General features: G+C 42.2%; 1 protein-coding gene across 1 annotated transcript in view; it reads right to left on the bottom strand.

Annotated features, from left to right (window-relative positions):
* Window positions 1-24,741, bottom strand: part of TMEM178A (transmembrane protein 178A) — a 58,653-nt gene that overhangs the window by 9,114 nt on the left and 24,798 nt on the right. Inside the window, exons 2-3 of the mRNA XM_018055157.1 lie at window positions 6,302-6,415; window positions 2,881-3,018 (exon numbers count right to left, since the gene is read on the bottom strand). Of these exons, the coding sequence (XP_017910646.1) occupies window positions 2,881-3,018; window positions 6,302-6,415 (252 nt within the window). The remainder of the gene's footprint in view (window positions 1-2,880; window positions 3,019-6,301; window positions 6,416-24,741) is intronic.

Raw genomic sequence — 24,741 nt, 5'->3', positions numbered from 1 at the left:
CCATGTGTGCAGACTATGTGACCACTTTCATGGTCCAGACACAGGGCATTTCCATTATGAGAACGCCCTGAATTATCTGCCCTTTTAAAGCCACAGCCACTTCTCTCCCCTTTGTTTCCTTTTGTTTTCATGAGACAAAGATGTGGGCAAGACTTGGTTTAGGCTAAGGAAAATATTTTAACAATCTAATTTTTCAGATGGTGACATCTATAAGTGGATTTTCCCGTTAGTCCAAAAAAAATGTCATTTGGGCAATCAAAATCAAAAACAAAAAAAGCCAAACAGTGTTATGTGGGTGTCTGTCTATCCTCCGGGACTGGTCATCAAACTTCAAGTTGACAAGTTTGGGATTTTTGGGAGGGGTGTTGCAGTGGGGTTTTGCTATTGTGGCTATTGTTCTGCTTGCTCTTTTTTGTTTAACAATTGCACAGGGACTTTGATAAATCCTGCTGAGCCCTGAGTCAGTCTGGCCCGAAGTTACACACTCAGTTGAGGGTTGAGTGGAGGCAGGTGGGGCTAGCTCAAGAAACTGGAGCCGATTATACAGAGTGAAGTAAGCCAGAAAGAAAAACATCAATACAGTATACTAACACATATATATGGAATTTAGAAAGATGGTAATGATAACCCTGTATGCAAGACAGCAAAAGAGACACAGATGTATAGAACGGACTTTTGGACTCTGTGGGAGAGGGAGAGGGTGGGATGATTTAGGAGAATGGCATTGAAACATGTATACTACCATGTAAGAAACGAATCGCCAGTCTATGTTCGATACAGGATACAGGATGCTTGGGGCTGGTACACGGGGAAGATCCAGAGAGATGATATGGGGTGGGAGAGGGGTTCAGGATTGGAAACTCAGGTACACCCATGGAGGATTCATGTCAATGTATGGCAAAACCAATACAGTACTGTAAAGCAAAATAAAGTAAAAATAAAAATTAAAAAAAAAAAAAGAAACTCTGTTCCTAACTCTGCTCGGAGCAGACCCAAGACTGAACTCCCGCCTCCTCTCATTTAAAACTAAACAAGCCCCTTCACCTCCCAAGAAATGCTCACTGAGGCTGGCTTTATGGCCCTATGATTTATTTTTATGCCAACAATTGTTTCATATCTAAGAGCATCCTAAATTATTCATGCATTACCCACATTAAAAGTGTCCTTTAAAAACTAGTACTACTGAGGATTTTGTCTGACCCTCAGCTCCTTTCATTTTCCTAAGGATACAACATGTGGCATTTTCAGGGCTGGGGGTAGTGAATCTGTACTTTGATGCCTATGAGGACAAGAATTAGAAAAATGAGGGCTCAGCTAATAAAGGAAGGGAAGAAAAGGGAGAAGATTTTTAGCCTCCCAGGGCTACAGTCCTTCAGTCTCTGTGTAATCCCCCAAATTTGGAAAAGTTGATGTTCTGCTAAGAATTTTTCAGGACCCAGGTGACTTCTAAATGCTCTGTTCACAGTGATCATCCAGGTTCCAGATCACTGCCAGTTATAGCTCCATACCACCAGGTAGAAAACGCACCCACAGAACTTAGAAGGAAGGGCCTCTGTGGCAGAACTGGGTTAGGCGGGCTGACTGGTTGACCCTCTACCTGTCAGTCATGAAGACAGAGAAGACAGCGCCAACCACCGAGGGCTGCTGCTGCCTCCAGGTAACACCGGCTTGTGGCCGTGACAGTGAGAAGTGTCAGAAAACCCAGTCATGCTCACTTGAGTAACAGGACTCCAGAGAAGCAAAAATAAGCTTATTCAAAGTGCCTGCACATCTAGAGTAATAGCGCCCTGATGCTAAGCGTACTCGGGTGAGACTGCTAACTTGGCACTCACTAATCACTATCACACTCGTGTCCTGAGAAGAAGCAGGAGGAAAGATTTTTTTTCACCAAAGCCATATTCAGTCAATTTCAGCCTTCAATTCAGCTCTTTTGACTCGTTCTTAGACAAAAATGTCCTTCACCTGCTAATCGGTAAGACCAGCTGTGTCTCCACACACTCCCCACCCAACCTCCTGCTTTAAAATGAAGTCACTGCTCGGTTTAAAACCTTCTGGTGACTTCCATCACCCTTGGATTAAAATCCAAGCCACTGCCTGCTTCTCTGCCTCACAGGATGCTGTCCCTCCCCTCCTTGCTCTCCGGCCACACTGGTCTCTCTGTAGCTCAAAACACAAACATCACCCCAGCCCTCCTTGGGGCTTGGCATTGTGCCTTGCTCTGCCTGCAGCACACACCCCATTTAGAATAGGGTCCCCAGGCCAACTCGTTTCTCTCTCTCACAGCTTTATGGCTATCATAAACAATCATTTGTGTCTCCCCACAACAGAAATGGAGAAGGATTTTATCTGCCTTAATCTCTGTGTGTCTTTAGTATGTAAAGCAGTGCCTGGCCCACAGTAAGTCCTCAAAAGATATCTGTAGAATAAAATGAATGAATCTGTTTTTGTGCGTAAAAATGACACCAGTGACTCCATCACTAAGGATGGACTGAGCTGACCTTCTGCCCAGAGGCAGACTGTGCTGAGCTATCATCCTCTGCTGGAGGGTTCCTGAGAACCAATGGTCCACTTTTGCTAAGAGTCCACATCAGAGCTAGGGGGACAATATGAAAGAATGGGACAGAAAAATCAGATCTGCCTCATACGGAGATTAAACCCAAGACATCTCCATCTAATCTTGTAATGCACCACAATAGGGAAATCAGGACTGTGTTTTTAACATTGCTATTTTCTTTAAATTCTATATGGCCTACCAAAGCCAAAGAACCTTTTGGTTGCTTTTCTCACAAGTGAAAATAAAATTAACAGAGAGATAACAAAGTGAAGCTGCAGAACAGCCTTCACTTTTTCTGGGAAAGGTGTCAGAGGTGCTCCACGTACCTGTCATGAGGAAAAGGAGTCCAGCCACGTGCTGGGTCAGGCTTTCCTCCCAGAAGAAGCTGACTGTGGCCACAATGCAGCCACAAAGCAGGACAGCCACAGCCATGCCCAGGAAGCCAGCAGTGATTCTTCTTAAATCTAATCTCAAATACAAACATTCAAAACAATAAGAAGGACAGTTATTGAAAATTAGAGAATCAAGAGCTCTGTATACACTGTGAAAATTAATAAGTTGCATGGATAGGCATAGCATCTACAGGGCCAAGGTGATTTAGGAAATAAACTTCACAGGTATTTAGTAAGAGGACAGATGGGGTATAACGAATTGAGGTATCAGCATCTGCCTTCTCTAAATTCACGGAAAAGTCCATACCAAGTAGAACACAGACCAGAGGACACCAGGGCAAACAAGGGCTATAGATAATGAGTTACTTAACAAACTAAGAGTTTGTTTGCTAACAAACAAGGTTGTACTGAACAAACTGAAGAAGGTTTGCAAAAGAACTTTATTATCCTTCAAAGAGCAACAGAAACCTAGGTCACCACCAACTGCAGTGACTGTAATTAATTTGACTTTGAGGAAAAAGTCTAAAAGGTAAGCTACAGTGAAACATGGTTTTACCTGTGCACCAAGGATGCCAATTCTTTTATTTTTTAAGTTATATTTCCTCCTGCCTTTTTTCAAAAAGAATTTGAGAAAGTGAAAGCAGTTGTACCTAAAATGGGACCCAAGATGTACATATAAGATATCTGCTCATAAAGGCCCTCTCCCCTTAAACATAGGTCCTGCAACCCATGCATCCAAGTAGTCGGGTTAAGGAAGGGCTGTTTTCATGGCCAAGCCCACTGTATATGCAACTGTCAAGTTTGGCCTATCACAAAACCACCAATGGTTGTGATCACTGGGCCAGGAACCCATCCCCTCCCCACCTTCTGGGCCATAACCAAGAGATGGACTGACTTCATGCACTTTGGTGCACTGGGCTTCCCTGGTGGCTCAGATGGTAAAGAATCTACCTGCAATACAGGAGAGCCAGGCTCAAGCCCTGGGTCAGGAAGATGCTCTGGGGAAGGGAATAGTAACCCATTCCACTATTCTTGCCTAGAGAATTCCATGGACAGTGGAGCTTGATGGGCTACAGTCCACATGGTTGCAAAGAGTCCGACATGGCTGAGCAATGAACACTTTGAATACTCTGGATGCCCACCCTCCTGTTATTTTCTTTTTCTATTTTCCTCTCTCTTTTTTTAAATTTGAATGACGATACTTTTTAAAATTGTGGCTAAATTTCTCTGATCCCTCTTAAAGCAATAGATCCCAAACATAATGCTGACCCTGAGACCAGTCAACAGTCCTGGGCAAGGTGGATCATGTGCACCTATGCACATACAGAGCCCAGACAATAGGTACGGCCCGCTGCATGAATGTGGGCTGCTCTGCAAAGGTGCCCAGGCAGACACCACCTCACTGTGTGTCCCTGCGGCTCCCGGGCAACTCAGGGTGGTGTATACAGGGTGAATTACTGTAGCTTCCAGTCTTAGCCTTGTCACACATGGTTCATCCCTTTCTTTCAAAAGAATTTCTTATTTCCAGCTCAGAGCATCTATACTACTGAATCAGGGCATTGCAGCCTAGAAGGGAAGGTGTACACATCACAGAGCTAGGGGTCACAGACACAGTTCATTTAAAGGGGCTGTTTAATATTACAGTATAGGTCATTTTGAGACATTCGATGCCATCATAGCTCAGCCACCATAATCTCACAACCTCCTAAATTCCCTGTGATTCAAATTTTATTTTCTATGGCCATTAAAACGTATACACACAAGGTTCAGATATAATCCACATGGGATTCACATTAGTACCAGACATGTTAAGCTTATCTGGTAAACATGGTACAGATCACCAAGGGTGACTGTCTTGGAAAGAGTCACACCTGAGACTACCGAAAGCATCTTTCCATGAGAATCTCAAAGAGGATTAGGAGGACAATGCTCAACATGGTCTTGCTGGGTGAGTAAAGAGATAAGGTTTTTTTCAGGACCCTGTAATGATTTTTCTCACCTAAAACCAATGACCATGTGGCTTTCTGGATAGATGATTAAGGCAAAGAACCCCAAAAATGCTCAAAAGTAATTATAAGAACACTTAGATAAGGCTCTGACTAAGGTCTGTTGAGAAATGACCATTAAGATCAGCGAGCCAAAAATAATTTTCAGGGATTTTCAGGTTTATTAAGAAATAAACAATATTTAAGCCAAGGACTTTCCAAGTTCTAAATGTGCCAATCACAATATTTATAACATTATACCACTGCTGTCGGCAGTATCTTAAGAGCTTCCATTTATGTATTTGAGATTCAAAATAGAGCCCTTTGCTCTGCAGAGAGATTTTACTTTGCAAAATTAAACTCTGCCTTTGTAGTGACTTTGGTCACCAAACAAGATCACTGAGGTCCTTGCACTGATTGCATTGGAAATGACAATGTCAACCTCTGACTGGGGTAAACACTAAAAAGAATTAGGCCTAGTATTTTTTTGCTTTCCTGTATTAGCCATCCCTAGGCAACGTGAATCAATAGTTTTCAGGTAAATATCAGTTTTATTTGGTGTCACGCTGCACGATCCTTTCTAGACTTTCACATTTTCCTGACAGTAACAAAAGAGTTCCTGCCATCAAGATGTGGAGGTAACAGACACCTTCTGAGAAAATTAGAACATACACTCAATAAAGATATTTGAGCAGAAACACCAAGGTCTGAGACAGAAATAGTAACTAAAATGAATACTGGATAAACAAAACAAAAATAAGAGCACCTAAGGTATAATCTGGTCACCTCATGCAAAGAGTTGACTCAGACTCTGATGCTGGGAGGGATTGGAGGCAGAAGAAGAAGGGGACGACAGAGGATGAGATGGCTGGATGGCATCATTGACTCAATGGACGTGAGTCTGAGTGAACTCCGGGAGTTGGTGATAGACAGGGAGGCCTGGCGTGCTGCGATTCATGGGGTCGCAAAGAGTCGGACACGACTGAGCGACTGAACTGAACTGAACTGAACTGAAGGTATAATCTCCTGGGCTCATTGAGACAATTGCCAGATCAGGGCCTTGTACCCCATGACTCGGTAAAGGAAACACCCAGGATGTGGCTTGTATACAGATGCCACCAGGACAGACAAGCTCGCTGCACTGTCTCCCAGAGCCCCACGCCTGACTCTCACACGTCCGATCTGCAAACAAGCTGTGACCTCGGCATGGTGAGATGACCCTCTAAGTCTCTGCCCAAGTCAGATGGGGCCCAGAGGCCCACGCAGGATCAGCACAGCATCTTTCAGTCCAGATCTGAAATGGCTGGTGGGAATGCTTTTTGTTCAGAAAGACACCGCTTCCCCTCTGACCCCTTCCTGGAAATACTCACGAAGCAGGTGCCATTCATCTTGCTGGATTGTCTTGGTCAAATTGAAAGGGATGTTTCGCAAGCGGATTGGCTGAGAAAAGTGGTACTTGATGGCTGTACATCGCTGTGCAATACCTTGAAGGAAATAAGAAATGTGAGCTACTAGTTTGTGCATTTGTAATAGAATTCTGGAAACTGAAGGCAGGATACTGCATCCTAAACTGGCTTGAAGGGACAAGGAAGAAGAATCTATTGATTACTCTCATTAATAGAGACAAGTCAAAGCAGTAAAAACCCAAAACATGAAATAGTTTTTGAAATCATGTTTCTACCTTTGAATGTATTAAATTTGATAAGAATCTAAACTCCCTTAATTGTTTTCTCAGCACTGAATTTGTGTTAATTAAACACAAAACTCCTCAAGGAGAAATGGCCTAGAAGTATACAGAGGATTGGGAGAAATCATCTTGGAATGTTAACACAGATAAATTTCATGCATCCAAATATGATCCAACCTCAAACTCTCAAATGGGTTGCATCAAAAAGTACATCAGGAAGTGTGTTATTTGTAAACCAGAAGACATTTTTCCATAAAGAGCCTTCCACATGATGGTTTAAGTGGTAATTAGGTCTCCAGACAACCCGCAAGAGCCTAACTAGCCCTAGAGTAGCTGAAGTAACTCCTTAATACAAATTTTATTGATCTGAATTTGAGGTCCTAAGAGAAAGGGTAACATTAAAAGGAGAAAGAAATGTGTTTCCTCCCTTTTCTGGTTGTTTGCATAATATTTTGAAAGGGGCAAATACCCACTACTTTATCTAGCAACTTCTTCTATAGTCCCTTCCAATCCATGCTTTTATTGCATAGATTAACACAGGCCTATTTTTCCCCTAAAATTTGCTGGATCCAACAAAAGTATCTATCTTCCTTTCAAAGTAAAATAAAACAAAACGTCGTTCTTTCCTTGTACATCACCGTGATCAGTTGTTTGGATAAATGCAAACTGATTAATTTTTAAAGAGCTGTGAGTAAATGTTAATCCTTTAACTCAGGCAGCTATTAAAAAATATTCTCATAGATGCACATAAATCTCTAATTGGTAGACTTTGAGTAAATGTAATAATAAAGTGAAATTTTTTTAAAGATCAGACATTGAAAAGGGAGATTAATATTTGAGCATAGTTAATATCATGAGTCAGTTAGCCCCTGATATGAAGGCACCTACAGGGTCATCTAAGTTTCTCAGTCATTAGTGTACATAAGAATCACCTGGGGAGATAGTTTAACATGCAGACCCTGGACCTCACCAAAGATATTCTGAATCAAAAGATTTGGGACGGAGCCACAAACCTGACTTTTAACAAACATCCCGAGTAATTCTGATACAGGCAGCTGAAAAATACTACCCAAGACTATCTCTGCTTTTTGGAAGCTTATTTTTCTTTTCCTTATGAAACCACAGATTCTCCAAAAAGCTCAAAAGTGAAACTGAAGTCGCTCAGTCGTGACCAACCCTTTGTGACCCCATGGACTAGTAGCCTAACAGGCTCCTCCCTCCATGGAATTCTCCAGGCAAGAGTACTGGAGTGGGGTGCCATTTCCTTCTCCAAGGAAATAAAAAGCTCAAAGCTCCCTTTTATTTTTCTCTTTGGTTGTGAGGTCTATAAGCCATATAAGTTCAGTGTTTATATATGTTATGTAAGCAGGAACTGAAGGGCTAAAGCAGAGTTGAACGACATGCCCCAACACACACACACACTGCCCACCAGCAAAGACTGGGAACTTATTCGTTCTAGGCAGTTAAGGACATTTCCATATAGTCATTAGCTTCCCACTAAGCTAGTCAAGCAGAGACTTTAGGGCCTACATATGACAAAGGATACAGACTTCACAGAATTAGTTCAGTAGAGTCACTAAAAATAAAAAAAAAAAATTGACACAAAAAACAATAACAAACTCAGAGCAGGAGGAAGAATCTAATTTCCAGAATTGCTATATAATTTTAAATGCCCAGTTTCAATTAAAAAGTACAAAGCAAACACAGAAAAGGAACATATCACACGCACATAGGAAAAAAAGGTCAGTCAATAGAAACTATCACTGAAGAGGCCCAGACACTGGATTTACCTAACCAAGACTTCACAGTTCAAGGCTTTGTTTCTTGGGTTTTGTTTTCTGTTTTTAACACACTGCCAAACAGGTGAGATCTTAGCTCCCCAACCATGGATTGAACCCCTGACCCCTGCAGTGGAAATGTGGAGTCTTAACCACTGGACCACCAGGGAAGTCCCTAACCAAGTCTTTAAATCAAATGTTCTAAATATGTTAAAAGAATTAAAGGAAACCATGTCCAAGGAACTAAAGGCAAGTGTGAGAATGATGTCTCACCAAATAGAGAATATCAGTAAAGCAATGAAATGTATGAAAAGAAAAATAAATAGAAATTCAAAAGTTGAAAAGTATAATAACTAAAATTTTAAAATTTATTAGAGGGGCTCAACAAAGTTTTGAGCAGGCAGGAAAAATAATCAGTCAACTTAAAGATAGATCAATTGAATTATCCAGTCTGAGGAATATAATGGGAGTTCCAGAAAGGAGGAGAGGAAAAAGGGACAAAAAGAATATTTGAAGAGCTAATTGTCAAAAATTTTCCAAATTTGATGAAAAAATGAATCTATACATCTAAGAAGTTTGATGAAGTAAAAAAAGGACAAACTCATATTCAGATACACCATCATCAAACTGTTGAAAGCCAAAGATGGAGACTCTTGAAAACTACAAGAAAAAAAGCAATGTATCATATGTAAGGACTCCTCAAAAGATTAGAAACTGATTTCTCATTAGAAACCATGGAGGTCAGAGGGAGTGGAATGACATATTCAACACACTGAAAGAAAGATTGTCAACCGAGAATTTTAAATGCAGCAAAGTTATCCTTCAGGAATGAACAGAAAATGAAGACATTTCCAGTTAAACAAAAACAGAGAATGTGTCACTAGCAGACCTGCTCTATAAGAAATAGTAAAGGAAGTCCTTCAGGCTGAATGAAATAACAGTAACTGAATCCACATGGAGAAACAAGCAAACAACAAAAACATCTGTAATGTTACAAAACAGGGAAACATAAATGGAATTACCTTAAATATAAATAGACCAAACATTCCAACAAAAGCAGAGATTGCATTATAGGTAAAATAACATGATTCAACTATGTGATGCCCACTGCTGCTGCTGCTACTGCTGCTGCTGCTGATGCTGCTGCTAAGTCGCTTCAGTCGTGTCCAACTCTGTGCGACCCCATAGACGGCAGCCCTCCAGGCTCCCCCGTCCCTGGGATTCTCCAGGCAAGAACACTGGAGTGGGTTGCCATTTCCTTCTCCAATGCATGAAAGGGAAAAGTGAAAGTGAAGTCACTCAGTCGTGTCCAACTCTTAGCTACCCCATGGACTGCAGCCTTCCAGGCTCTTCCATCCATGGGATTTTTCCAGGCAAGAGTACTGGAGTGGGGTGCCATTGCCTTCTCCAGTAATACTGACTAGAAACACACTTTAGATTCAAAGACACAAGTAGATTGGAAGTAAAAGATGGAAAAAATACACCATGAAAATAGTCACTGAAAGAGAGATGGAATAGCTATCAGTTCAGTTCAGTCGCTCAGTCGTGTCCGACTCTTTGTGACCCCATGAATCGCAGCACGCCAGGCCTCCCTGTTCATCACCAACTCCCAGAGTTCACTCAGACTCTATACTAATATCAAAAAAATTAGACTTTAAAACAAAAACTGTTACTAGAGACAAAGAAAGACATTTTATAATGATAAAAGGGTCAACTCACTAAGATTTAACAACTTTAAACACATTTTATCTGCTTACCAACAAAGCCCCAAAATACTCAAAAAAACTGACATAATTAAAGAAAGAAATAGACAATTCAACAATAATAGTTGGAGACTTTAGCACCCCACTTTCAATAATGGTAGAACAGTGGAGAGTCAAGAAATAAACAGAAGGTTTGAACAACACTATAAACCAACTACAGGCATCTACAGAACACTCCACCAAGCAGCAGAATACATGTAATTTTCAAGTGTACACTCCCCAGCATACACCATATTTTATGTGATAAAATAAATCTCAATGCATTTAAAAGTCATACAAAGTATGTTCTCTGACTGCAATATAGTGAAATTGGAAATCAATAACTGAAGGAAATTTTGGAAATTCAGAAATTTGTGGAAATTAAGTAACACTTCTAAACAATGAATGAGTCAAAAAGAAATAACAAGGAAAGTTTAAAAACACTTTGAGATTAATGAAAACAAAATCACAATATGTGGGAATCTATGAGATGCAGCTTGGAGAAGGCAATGGCAACCCACCCCAGTGTTCTTGCCTGGAGAACCCCAGTGGAGCCTGGTGGGCTGCAGCCCATGGGGTTGCTAAGAGTCGGACACGACTGAGCGACTTCACTTTCACTTTTCACTTTCATGCATTGGAGAAGGCAATGGCAACCCACTCCAGGGTTCTTGCCTGGAGAACCCCAGGGGCAGCAGAGCCTGGTGGGCTGCCATCTATGGGGTCGCACAGAGTCGGACACGACTGAAGCGACTTAGCAGCAGCAGCAGCATGAGATGCAGCTAAAGCAGTGCTTAGAGGGAATTTACACCTGTAAATGCCTACATTAAAGAGAAAGCCTCAACTCAGCAGCCTGACTTTCTATCTGAAGAACTAAAAAGAGAAGAACAGACTAAACCCAAAGCAGGAAAGATTACATAATTAGGGTAGAATTAAATTTAGTAGAGACTAGAAAAATGAGGAAAGTTTTTTTAAAAAACTGATTCTTTGAAAAGATTAATAAAATTGACAAATCCTTATCTAGACCATTCAAGGCAAAAGGAGAGAAGACTTGAGTTACTACATTCAGGAATGAACCAGAAGACATCACTTTACAAAAACAAAAAATGGTAACAAGAGAATACTGTGAAAAAATTACATGTCAACAAATTAGATACTACAGATTATATGAGAACTTCCTAGAGAGACACAAATGACCAAAACTCACTCAAGAAGAAACAGAATATGTAAACAGATCAATATCAACTAAAGAGCCTGAGTTAGTTATCAACTTGGTTAAAAAAAAAAAAATTCCCACAAAGGAAAGTCCAGAACCAAAGAGCTTCACTGGTGAACTTTACCAAATGTTTAAAGAAGAATTAACCATGTTTCATAAACTCTTAAAAAAAAAAAAAAAAAAAAGAGGAGGGAACAATTCCCAAATCATTAGATGAGGCCAGTTTTGCCCTGATACAAAAAACAAAGGCATCACAAGAAAAGAATATTATAAAACATTTCTTATGACTATGTAGTCATAAGTCCTCAATAAAGTACTGCTGCTGCTGCTGCTAAGTCGCTTCAGTCATGTCCGACTCTGCAACCCCACAGATAGCAGCCCACCAGGCTCTGCCGTCTCTGGGATTCTCCAGGCAAGAACACTGGAATGGGTTGCCATTTCCTTCTCCAACAATAAAGTACTAGCAAACTGAATTCACCAACATATAAAAAGGATAGAACATCATGACCAAATGCAATTTATGCCAGGATGGTAAGGTTGGTTCAACATAAGAAGATGAATTGAGATAATATGCCTTATCGATAGAATGAAGTGCAGAAACCACCTCATAGATTAAAAACAAAAAAAAAGCATTTGTCAAAAATCATTTGATACCAATTCTCATAAGACCTAGATATAAAATAGGTATTATTAATTCCATTAGATAGGAAGAAAAATCTGATGCTCACAAAGTAACTAGACCAAAGCAATAATACAAAGTACAAAGCAATAACCAAATTTTAACATATACGATGTCACCCAAACTTTGCATAATGCTCACTCAGAAAAGTTAGGAATCCTGACTCTTTTAGAAATGTTTCTTAATTCTGTGGGTAGTGAGACCTGTAGTCAGTTTGTTTTCATGGAAAGGCATTTTATTTTAAACACAGGACTGTATACATGTTAATCCCAAACTCCCAATCTATCCTTTCCTCTCACCCTTCCCCGCTGGTAATCATAAATTCAAGAACTGTAGTTATTAAATGAACTGTCAGTTTGAAGTGAAAAACAAATTTTTCAGTTTAGCACAAGCATATGCTCTTTTGGAAACAAACCTGATACCAAAATTGAGGCTTCTGTCTATACATTTTCCATACCTTTCAACACACATTATTCAGAGACTGCATTGGCTCATGGTGGACTCAGTGGCTTCAGCCTTCCTGCATCTTACAGAAGCTGCTTAAGGCTAGATATGGGGTTGGACTGGGCAGAAATTCTCTCAGACTCAGAGGGCTGGCCTTCTACCAACTCCTGTGCTAAGAAAATGTTTGGTCCCTTGCTAAACATCATTACTAATACTCTCAGAGCCCATTTCCTCCTCCATCCCTGCTGGAAATGGGTGTGATCCCAGGGGGCAGAGGCAGTAGCAGAAAGGAGGCGGGCAGCCAGCCCAGTGTTCTGCTCCCCACACGTGCCAGGGATGAGGTAAGCACCGCACACGCAACCAAATTACCTTCCTTTCCCCAGGAGGCTTCCAGGCTAAATTTAAACTGCCGAGAACTCTGAAATGAGAAGAAAAAGGAAGTGGGGAGAGTGACACGGTCTGAATGGAGCATCTAAAATCCCAAAGATTAGGAGTATGGTGGGGAACCCAGAGCAACTTCCTTGAGTTTGCAAGAAAATGCTCTACAGCCTGGGAGTTACACTCCCTTGAAAGATTATTCGAGATTTCAGGCAGAAGTGGGAGTAAAGATGGAGAAAGGACAGATCAGCAGTAGGGTCAGAGGCCTGCCATTAGCTCTTTTATATCCTTTAAACATTTGTTCCACCATCACAGCAGAAAGTCAAATCGATTTGAAAAGGAAGTATATTATTACGTTCTGATTTCCTATGGCACACACGTAAAACTGACAAAATGAAACTTTACGAAAATCACACAGGAAAAAATCTGTAGTTGCTTGATGGTTTGCTAAAGACAAATTAAAGTTCTTTTGATAAAAAGACAAGAATACATATATACATAGAGGGGGGTCAAGATAGAAGTTCCATGAGATATATTGAAGAGTGATACTGTGAAAATCCACAAGGAGGCATTCGATGCAAATTTTTTCAAAGCCACGCATGCAAACTTTGAAATTAACTGGCTTTCCGGGCTTAGAGAGCAATGAATCTGGTTCTCTGGAAAGGAACACAAAAAGCATGAGATCATAGCACCAGATGGCATCACACAATGGGGGGAAGAGACACGCAGGGGGTTGAAAAGAACAACTCATGGTCTATATTTAGTGATTAATTAGCTTCTTAAAGGGCCAACAGAGCCACTCTAATGATGAGATAAACCACAGAATAAGATACATAGACTATGCTGCACAAGGGTTAAAAATGGGGCTTAGGGGCTGGTGAATTTCTGTTGTTTCTGATGCTTAAGAGAAATGAATCAAATTCTGAGCTAAGTTACAGAAATACATACTCTAGGTTAAATGACTGAGAAAGTGAGAAACAGCAGAAGATGCTGTAAAAAATCATCAATCAATGACGAGGCAGTACATGCAGTGGCTGAAGGCCTTGCGGTCAGCCAGACTCAGACTTGAACCCCAGCTGTACGATTTTGGGCAAATTACTTAACCTCTCTGAGACTCAGTTCCCTCATCTGTAAAAGAGTGGGAACAATGGCAGATACTTCACGGGGTTATTGAGAGAAACAGAGAGGTAGCACAGGATGTGGCCCACTCTACGGCTCAGTAAACATCAGCACTGGATTATGAGTTATCTCTCAGCATCTGCCCGTGTTCACCACCAGAACAATCAGACACCCTGGGAGTCTGAGCCCTAAATCAGCATCGCACATCAACCCAAATGCACAGAGAAACACACACACTCATGAAACACCTGACTGTACAATGGTCTAACCAGTGGCTCTCCTGTTTCCTCTCCTCCTTCACCACCTCTCAAGACTCCTATCGAATCTTCACTTCACACCTGAACAGCTAGCTGGCTAACTGGCCACTCTGCCACTATTTCCCCACCTTCTACCCCACCCTGCATGCCACTCTTAGATAAACCTGCTGTGCGAAGGTGTGGGGCCTCTGGAGCCTTAGGTGCCCATCTGTAAGGTAGGATATGAAAACCTTTATGATTGCTGCTATATCCACCTGTCTTTCACAGTATCATGAACTTAATATGTTTCTTTAAATTGATAACTCTACCAAAGCCTTTGACTGTGTGGATCACAATAAACTGTGGAAAATTCTGAAAGAGATGGGAATACCAGACCACCTGACCTGCCTCTTGAGAAACCTATATGCAGGTCAGGAAGCAACAGTTAGAACTGGACATGGAAAAACAGACTGGTTGCAAATAGGAAAAGGAGTATGTCAAGGCTGTATATTGTCACCCTGCTTATTCAACTTATATGCAGAGTACATCATGAGAAACACTGGGCTGGAAGAAGCACAAGCTGGAATCAAGATTTCCAGGAGAAATATCAATAACCTCAGATATGCAGATGACACCACCCATATGGCAGAAAGTGAAGAAGAACTAAAGGACCTCTTGATGAAAGTGAAAGAGAGAGTGAAAAAGTTGGTTTAAAGCTCAACATTCAGAAAACTAAGATCATGACATCCAGTCCCATCACTTCATAGGAAATAGATGGAGAAACAGTGAAAACAGTGGCTGACTTTATTTTGGGGGGCTCCAAAATCACTGCAGATGGTGACTGCAGCCATGAAATTAAAAGACGCTTACTCCTTGGAAAGAAAGTTATAACAAACCTAGACAGCATATTAAAAAGCAGAGACATTACTTTTTCAACAAAGGTCCCATCTAGTCAAGGCTATGGTTTTTCCAGTAGTCATGCATGGATGTGAGAGTTGGACTATAAAGAAAACTGAGCACCGAAGAATTGATGCTTTTGAACTGTGGTGTTGGAGAAGACTCTTGAGAGTCCCTTGGACTGCAAGGAGATCCACCCAGTCCATCCTAAAGGAGATCAGTCCTGGGTGTTCACTGGAAGGACTGATGTTGAAGCTGAAATTCCAATACTTTGACCACCTGATGCTAAGAGCCAACTAATTTGAAAAGACTCTGATGCTGGGAAAGATAGAGGGCAGGAGGAGAAGGGGACAACAGAGGATGAGATGGTTGGATGGCATCAGTGACTCAATAGACATGGGTTTGGGCGGACTCCGCAATAGAAATGGGTTGGGTGGACTCCGGGAGTTGGTGATGGACAGGGCAGCCTGGCGTGCTATAGTTCATGGGGTCACAGAGAGTCAGACATGACTGAGCGACTGAACTGAACTGGGACACAGTTTTACTTGCCATCCTGTAACATTGTATTTGTTTTAGAATTCTATATTTATTTGAAAACAAGGTGCCTTGCACAAGGTAGGTGCCATATAATTGTATAATGAATAGCTTTAAAGCTGTGCCAATGTAGCAGCTTCCACATTTAGGCAAACAGAAGATAAGAACATTTCTAGGGCACTCTGAGAGCAATATGCTCAGAGTTTTCACTGTCCAACTCTGTCTTGTTCCTTCTGAGACCATACCATCAGCTTCCCCCTGAGTCAAGCGCAGGTTACAAGCCCCTACCTTCTATCCCTGACCCCCAGCTCACTTACCTGTAACTGGTCCCCACTGGCTCCCCCTACCCTTCCCAGACATGTCCCATCTCTCCCTACCAACCTTCCCCTTAGAACAACCCACAACCTACTAAGCCCTCAAGGCTCAAAGTCTTCATTCAAAAAGTCTTCTCTGAGCACATGGCCCATGCAGCTCACCCCCTTCTCTGGCTTTATTTTGATGTTCGAGGCTGTGCCACACAATCTGGCTCTAATTACTCAGTCTTTATTTCCTAGCAAATCAGCAAGTCTGCCTCCCTCAAAAATCTGAAATTCCTTAAGGGCCAGACTGTGACTTCCCTTCTGGGTCTGTGACGTTTAAGAGGTACGTCAGCCACAGCTGTTGACGAATGCAGTATAACTGATACTTCGGGTCCTCTAGCAGGTGAAAGGGCTGGTGAACAGTGTGCGTGGCTTCCTAAAACATTTCAAAAGCAACTTGGAATTCCATAACTGGCCCACGGGCAGAAAAGAACTCTTTCCCCACCAGCTCTGCCTGCACAAATCCCAGGTTAAAAGGAAGGATCAACTGTGGGGTCACAGGGCAGGGTGGCCACCATGTTCCTGCCTAAGAGATTAAATTTCAGGGGAAGTCAGGTGCTAACCAGAAAAAAGGAAAGGGTTTCCTCATCACCTCCTTGAATCACCATGAACAGCTCTCACTTAGATAAATACACTAAGTACAGTAAGCCTAGAAGCTTAAAGCTGATTTTTAAGCCTAAAATGACCAAAACCCATCCTGAAGGGCAAACCCATCATGAAGTGTCCAGAACTGAAGGGAAAAAGATATAAAATCAGTAAACCTATAGTGTTGCTGTCTGGTAGAAATGGAACACAAGTCACATAAATAATTTTAAAATTTCTAATAGTCACATTGTAAAAATAAGCAGGGGATATTAATTTTAATATATTTTAACAAGCAATCAAGATTTTGAAAATTATGAATGAGATATCTGACGTGCTTTGTTTTTACACCAAGTCTTCAAAACCTGGTGTTTGTTTTCCCTTATGGCACATCTCCTTTTGGAAGTCTCCTTTCAAGCGCCCATAAGTCTCGTGTGGCTGGTGCCTCTTGCACTGGAGAGAAGAAGTTTCCAGATGAAGGTGAATAAGACTCTATAAAAGCAACTAAGAGCAAGAAGGTTGGATACTGCAAGTGCCTGAAAGGTGTGAACGTCATTCTTTGCTGAGACTCTTTCTCTACAATATACTAGCTTGTTCTACTATAATTACTTATGATTAATACTAGTGGAGAATCAATTTTTAGCAGTGTGGAATTGTCTTTGTGTTCACTCTGTTGGAGCCAGACAGCCTGGATTTGTATTCTGGCTTCACCACTCACTAGCTATGTGCCCTTGGCCAGTTACTTAACCTCTCTGGGCATCAGTTTCTTCTGTTGTAATATATAGACAATGACAGTTCATCTATCTCACAGAGGATTAAATATATAGTACTTATACAATATTCATGTAATATTATTAGTGTACTTATTATTACTATTGTTAATACTACTACTGTTACTACTTCTACTGCTGCTATTTTGAACAAACCCAGACAGCCATACTATTAAAGGTAAGACGCAGGTGAGTTCCTTGAACTGTGGTAAACACATGATCTCTGGGGTTCAATGCCAGAGGGATGGTTCAATGCCGAGTCTGATGGATTCAACCTACTGCAGAGATACTGAACATCAACACAGGAAATTTTTTTTAAAAAGGACAGTGGAGAAAACCAGAAATAATACTGGTCAAACAGGCCCAGTCCTGTGTAAAGGTGGACACCATCACTGGGTTAGGGTTATGACTGGTCTGTTGAATTTGACTTTCCTTTAGTTATGTTGCTGGGTCTAAAACATAATAAAACATTTAAAACTTGCAAACCAGGGATTCTCAGTTTTGAACCATCATGGCACACCATTAGGGACGTATCTGGTGGCTTGGGGATTTACAATTAGAGGCTGAAGAGAGGATGTGATTTTCTGTGGCTTATGGGGGGTGTTAGCCCAGCTGGACAGTCTCTACCGCTCTCCCTTTCTCCCTTCCTCCCTCCCTCCCGCCCTCTTCCCTTCCCTCCCCTACCCGCTCTCTCTAGCAGGATATGAGAGAACTGAAATGTAGAGACAGGTCCTGGCCTCTTTTTTTCCATCTCAGAGGTGCCAGTATGGGAAACAGGGGAGTGATTATACCACTGGAGAGAAGGCAGATGCCCTAGTAACCGACACCCGCTCCCTCGCCCTATTCCCTGAGCCCCGGCTCATGTGAAACCAAATACAGCCATCAGCTAGTGGATCCAGGAGCATCGCACACTGTGGTATTTTCCCTTCGCCCCACAGGGGATACCATGTTGCAGGGACAGGCCAACAGTCATTTCTAGTTACTCCTGCTCTGGTCACAACACGCTGACCTCAAAGAGATCAATACACTCTGGACAATAGCTGTCTTAATAGTACCTGGGTCTGTTGTTAATACATACTTGAAGTTAAAATCTCCTGGACTCAAGAAGGCAACCAAACAGTCAGTGTGGGAAGCACATAAAGCTGTCTTCCCCAGGACTTTTTCAATTCATGTGAATGTCAATGAGTATATATTTTTTAATCAGAAGGTTAAACCCTTATCCTCTAAATATTGGGAGACACTTGGGAATGTGCGGTTTTTTGTGTGTGCATTTAATCTATGTGTATAAGAAGCAATATGCGCAGTACTGTGCTCAGTCACTTCAGTCATTTCTGACTCTTCGTCACCCTATGGACTGTAGCCTGCCAGGCCCCTCTGTCGATGGGATTCTCCAGGCAAGAATACTGGGGTCGGTTGCCATTCCCTTCTCCAGGGGATCTTCCCAACCCCGGGATCCATCTCCTGCTCTCCTGTGTCTCTGCATTGCAGGCTGATTCTTTACCTGCTGAGCCACCTGGGAAGCCCCACAAAGAAGCTGCATGCAAGAGTGCAAACTAGATCAGCTTTGGAACCAGCACATTGTGTAATTTAAACAATACGCTTGCCTACCCTGAGCCTCCATTTCATTTGTAGAACAGAGGTGATACAATCTCATAGAACTGTTCACGAGGGTCGAACAAGGCCACATATATGGAGTGTTCTAACACTCCCTAGCCCATAACTGATGCTTCATAAAGGCCAGTGTCCATTCACACCCCTCTCTTCCCACCCTCTTCATAAGCAGGACCATTACAGGGTGAGTCCTGACCTGAGAGATGGCAGGAATTTCATCCTCGTCTCCAGCATTTGGGGAAAAAAAGAAATACTGGCTGTGTGTCAGTCACTACCTTTTGCCATCAAGAGTCAATCACCTCATCATTTATTCTTTATTTCATTTGCTCATTCATTCAACATTCATTTAGCAAGTGCCCTTTAGATGGAGAACCTGCTTTCTGAATCTAGAACATGGTTCCACAAAAACTGAAAACTAACAATATCAAACCAAACTACAACTCTAAAATGGGGGAAGGGGGAGAGAGTGGAGGATGAATGGGGAGAGAGAGGGAGCAATCTCCCACCTGCCACATATGAAGTATGAATATGAAGCAGCTCAGTCTTGTCCGACTCTTTGCAACCCCGTGGACTGTAGCCTACCAGGCTCCTTCCTCCATGGGATTCTCCAGGCAAGAATACTGGAGTGGGTTGCCATTTCCTTCTCCAGGGGATCTTCCCTAACCAGGGATCAAACCGGGGTCTCACGCATTGCAGGCAGACGCTTTAACCTCTGAGCCACCAGGGAAGCCCAATGACCTGCCACATGACGACCTATAATACTGATGGCTTTCCCCAACTACTCAAAAAAGAGCAACTTTCTGGAGAAAAGCTGCCTCCTGTAGAGTGGGTTGGCAGTGTCCCAGGGCAAATTATCCTTAAAAACAATGCACTCTTGGCCCTTTCCAGGTACCTTCATAGAATTCTTCAAATTGAGCTACACTTTCAAAACTTTGTTTCCTCCGTAAAGATAAGCCCTGGATCGAGCTGAATTGACTAACTGCTACTATACATGGAGATGTTTGGTAGAGCTAATTTATGAAAATATAGACAAGAGCAATAGCTCTGCTGAGACCGTGAAAAAAATCTAAACATATTTACTATCATGAACAATGTTCTCGTGTCCCCTTCACCAGATGGGCTGCTGGATTTATGCTGGGATGTGTCACAGACACACATCAAGATAAATGGAAACTAGAAGCCCCTTTAAAACCAGCCCTTAGGATCTCAACAGAGAGCCTGTTCTATTGCTGGCTTGATAACTGACAGGGTTGTACTCTTGGGCTTTCATAGATGATTGAAATCAATTTTAAAAAACCATATAAACTATTTTAAAACAATATCTTCAACTTTTTCTAAGTAAAGATCAAGGCTAAGTACTTGGATGTAATCTCACAAATGACAGAATGATCTCTGTTCCTTTCCAAGGCAAACAATTCAATATCACAGTAATCCAAGTCTATGCCCCAACTAGTAACACTGAAGAAGCTGAGGTTGAACACTTCTATGAAGACTTACAAGACCTTTTAGAACTAACACCCAAAAAGATTTCCTTTTCATTACAGGGGATTGGAATGCAAAAGTAGGAAGTCAAGAAACACCTGGAGTAACAGGCAAATTTGGCCTTCGTGTACAGATTGAAGCAGGGCAAAGGCTAACACAGTTCTGCCAAGAGAACACACTGGTCATAGTAAGCACTCTCTTCCAACAACACAAGAGAAGACGCTACACATGGATGTCACCAGATGGTCAACACCGAAATCAGATTGATTATATTCTTTGCAGCCAAAGATGGAGAAGCTCTATACAGTCAGCAAAAACAAGACCGGGAGCTGACTGTGGCTCAGATCATGAACTCCTTATTGCCAAATTCAGACTTAAATTGAACAAAGTGGGGAAAACCACTAGACCATTGAGGTATGACCTAAATCAAATCCCTTATGATTATACAGTGGAAGTGAGAAATAGATTTAAGGGACTTGATCTGATAGACAAAGTGCCTGATGAACTATGGACGGAGGTTCGTGACATTGTACAGGAGACAGGGATCAAGACGATCCCCATGGAAAAGAAATGCAAAAAAGCAAAATGGCTGTCTGAGGAGGCCTTACAAATAGCTGTGAAAAGAAGGGAAGCAAAAAGCAAAGGAGAAAAGGAAAGATATACCCATTTGAATGCAGAGTTCCAAAGAATAGCAAGGAGAGAATAAGAAAGCCTTCCTCAGTGATCAATGCAAAGAAATAGAGAAAAACAACAGAATGGGAAAGACTAGAGATCTCTTAAAGGAAATTAGAGATACCAAGAAATATTTCATGCAAAGATGATCTCGCTAAAGGACAGAAATGGTATGGACCTAACAGAAGCAGAAGATATTAAGAAGAGGTGGCAAGAATACACAGAAGAACTGTACAAAAAAGATCTTCATGACCCAGATAATCATGACGGTATGATCACTCACCTAGAGCCAGACATCCTGGAATGTGAAGTCAAGTGGACCTTAGGAAGCACCACTATGAACAAAGCTAGTGGAGGTGATAGAATTCCATTTGAGCTATTTCAAATCCTGAAAGATGATGCTGTGAAAGTGCTGCACTCAATATGCCAGCAAATTTCGAAAACTCAGCAGTGGCCACAGGACTGGAAAAGGACTGCATTCCAATCCCAAAGAAAGGCAGTGCCAAAGAATGCTCAAACTACCACACAATTGCACTCATCTCACATGCTAGTAAAGTAATGCTCAAAATTCTCCAAGCCAGGCTTCAGCAGTATGTGAACCGTGAACAGATGTTCAAGCTGGTTTTAGAAAAGGCAGAGGAATCAGAGATCAAATTGCCAACATCCGTTGGATTATAGAAAAGCAAGAGAATTCCAGGAAAACATCTGTTTCTGCTTTATTGACTATGCCAAAGCCTTTGACTGTGTGGATCACAATGAACTGTGGAAAATTCTTCAAGAGATGGGAATACCAGACCACCTGACCTGCCTCTTGAGAAACCTGTATGCAGGTCAGGAAGCAACAGTTAGAACTGGACATGGAACAACAGACTGGTTCCAAATAGGAAAAGGAGTATGTCAAGGCTGTATATTGTCACCTTGCTTATTTAACTTCTATGCAGGGTACATCATGAGAAACACTGGGCTGGAAGAATCACAAGCTGGAATCAAGATTGCCAGGAGAAATATCAATAACCTCAGATATGCAGATGACACCACCCTTATGGCAGAAAGTGAAGAGGAACTAAAGAGCCTCTTGATGATAGTGAAAGAGGAGAGTGAAAAAGCTGGTTTAAAGCTCAACATTCAGAAAACTAAGATCATGGCATCCGGTCCCGTCACTTCATGGCAAATAGATGGAGAAACATTGGAAACAGAGACTGACTTTATTTTGGGGGGCTCCAAAATCACTGCAGATGGTGACTGCAGCCATGAAATTAAAAGACACTTAGTCCTTGGAAGAAAAGTTATGACTAACCTTGATAGCATATTAAAAAGCAGAGACATTACTTTTTCAACAAAGGTCCGTCTAGTCAAGGCTATGGTTTTTCCAGTAGTCGTGTATGGATGTGAGAGTTGGACTATAAAGAAAGCTGAGCACCGAAGAATTGATGCTTTTGAACTGTGGTGTTGGAGAAGATTCTTGAGAGTCCCTTGGACTGCAAGGAGATCCAACCAGTCCATCCTAAAGGAGATCAGTCCTGGGTGTTCATTGGAAAGACTGATGTTGAAGCTGAAATTCTAATACTTTGGCCACCTCATGTGAAGCATTGACTCATTGGAAAAGACCCTGGTGCTGGGAGGGATTGGGGGCAGGAGGAGAAGGGGACGACACAAGATGAGATGGTTGGATGGCATCACTGACTCAATAGACATGAGTTTGGGTAAACTCCAGGAGTTGGTGATGGACAGGGAGGCCTGGCGTGCTGAGGTTCATGGGGTTGCAAAGAGTCAGACATGACTGAGCGACAGAACTGTACTGAACTGAAGCAATTTTAAGGAAAACTGACAGTTTTGAACTTCACTCCCTTTACTGTTTCAGTCCACCTCTCATAGTTAGGTGGCCTGGTAGGTTCCAGAGGCAGGAAGCAAAGGAGCAAGAAAATCTCCAAATTGGATGAATTATCAATGATTCACTCCAACAAGAGCTGAGGATGGCACTGACCACCTTCCAGGGGCAAGAACCTTATGGCAGAAGAAGCCAAATCTCCAAGTCATTTGTAGCAGCAGCAGGAAGACAATAGGCAGGGCAAGATCCCCCTGTATCCAGCAGCTTTTACACTATTTCCCATGAGTTCTGGCTCTTCCAACAGTTCCATGGGCATTTCTAAATCATGACACAAATCTGCAGCCAGATAGCACACTGTTGAGACCCCCCAGAACTGCTATAGTGCAGTTATAGGAAAATGATAATCATGCTCTTATTTATTATATAGCCTGTGATGCTATAGTCAACATGCCTTCTCATGCATCCTTATAAGGTACATAAGGCACCTATCATGTCCCTTTCACAAAGAGGGCACAGTGGTCTGCCTTAGGCCACACGACTAAATGGTGATGATGATAGTTTACAAAGGACTTGTTCTGTGCCAGGGTCTATGCTGAGAGCTTAACCCACATTTCTCCCATGAGATAGGTTCTGTTGTACAGAGGAGAAAACAGAGGCTCAGCGGTTCAATAATCTGCCTGAAGTCCCACAGCTAACAAGTGACAGAGCTGGCACTGAATTTGCATCTGCTTCCAAAACCAGTTCTTAGATATCTTAACAGACTCTGTCAGATGAGCATCACTGTGATCATATCTGACCACATCTGATCATAACTAATTAGTCCTCTTACATGAACAAGGACAAAGCAGGCAGGCATGGATGGACATATGGCGTTGCTTTTATTGTAATATTAATGTGTGTATGTCCATCCTCTTTGCTCTCATACTGCCCTTTACCCACAAGGAAGCAGACACAAAGACCGAAGGAAACCATTATCCAAAGCTCTGCAGGCAAAATTTCTTTCCCTGCTCGGTGAACAGGTTTTCAGGTGCTTACAGAGGCAGAGGAAAAACAAAAAAGGCACAGGAGTAGCTGGGGAGAGAAAGGAAGGTGTAGAAAGGATGGGAGGGGCAGGAGGGCCATTCGAGGCAGAGATTCCACCTCAGAGCCCTGGACACACATGGGTCCCAAATCCAGTGACGGGGCGGGGGTGGGGGGTGTTGGGGTTCAATACCTAAAATGAGAATGGAAAGGATAAACTTCCCCCATGACCAAGCAGAACTCACCTCTGATGGGAATCTCTGTAGGGGCTGGGAGGGGGAATGGGCAGGAGGAGGGAAGCCCCACCCCCCAGCTCCCTACTCTAAATTGAAGTCCCCATCCTTCCCTCTACCAGAACTAACCACCTACCCACACAGTCCAAGCAGCCAAAATAACCATTGGATGCTTAATCCTGAAGCATAAATGCACCTCTGTCCAGTTCCAGGGATAGTGTGAAGGAGAGCTGTGATTCTCTGTTTCCACCTCTGCTTATCCCATCTGGTCATCACAAGTCCTTACTGGAGGACGAGCACAGGACAAGATAACCTGAATATAGTCCAGGGCTGTACCTTATTTACTACGATCCTCACTGCACCTTATAACACACACACACACACACACACACACTTATACACACTGCCAGATTTCAGGCCACATCTCATCCAAACATCCCCACCAAATGTTTCTAGTCCTAATTTTACATCAGTCAGAATAAAAGACACAGACAACCGGGCAGGAAAAAAAAAAAAGTGCCAATAGGCAGTTCAGCTAAGTATCAC

Source organism: Capra hircus, chromosome 11 (genome assembly GCF_001704415.2).
Source record: "Capra hircus breed San Clemente chromosome 11, ASM170441v1, whole genome shotgun sequence".
Classification (NCBI taxonomy): Eukaryota; Metazoa; Chordata; class Mammalia; order Artiodactyla; family Bovidae; genus Capra; species Capra hircus.
This window is presented reverse-complemented; position numbering and strand designations above follow the sequence as displayed.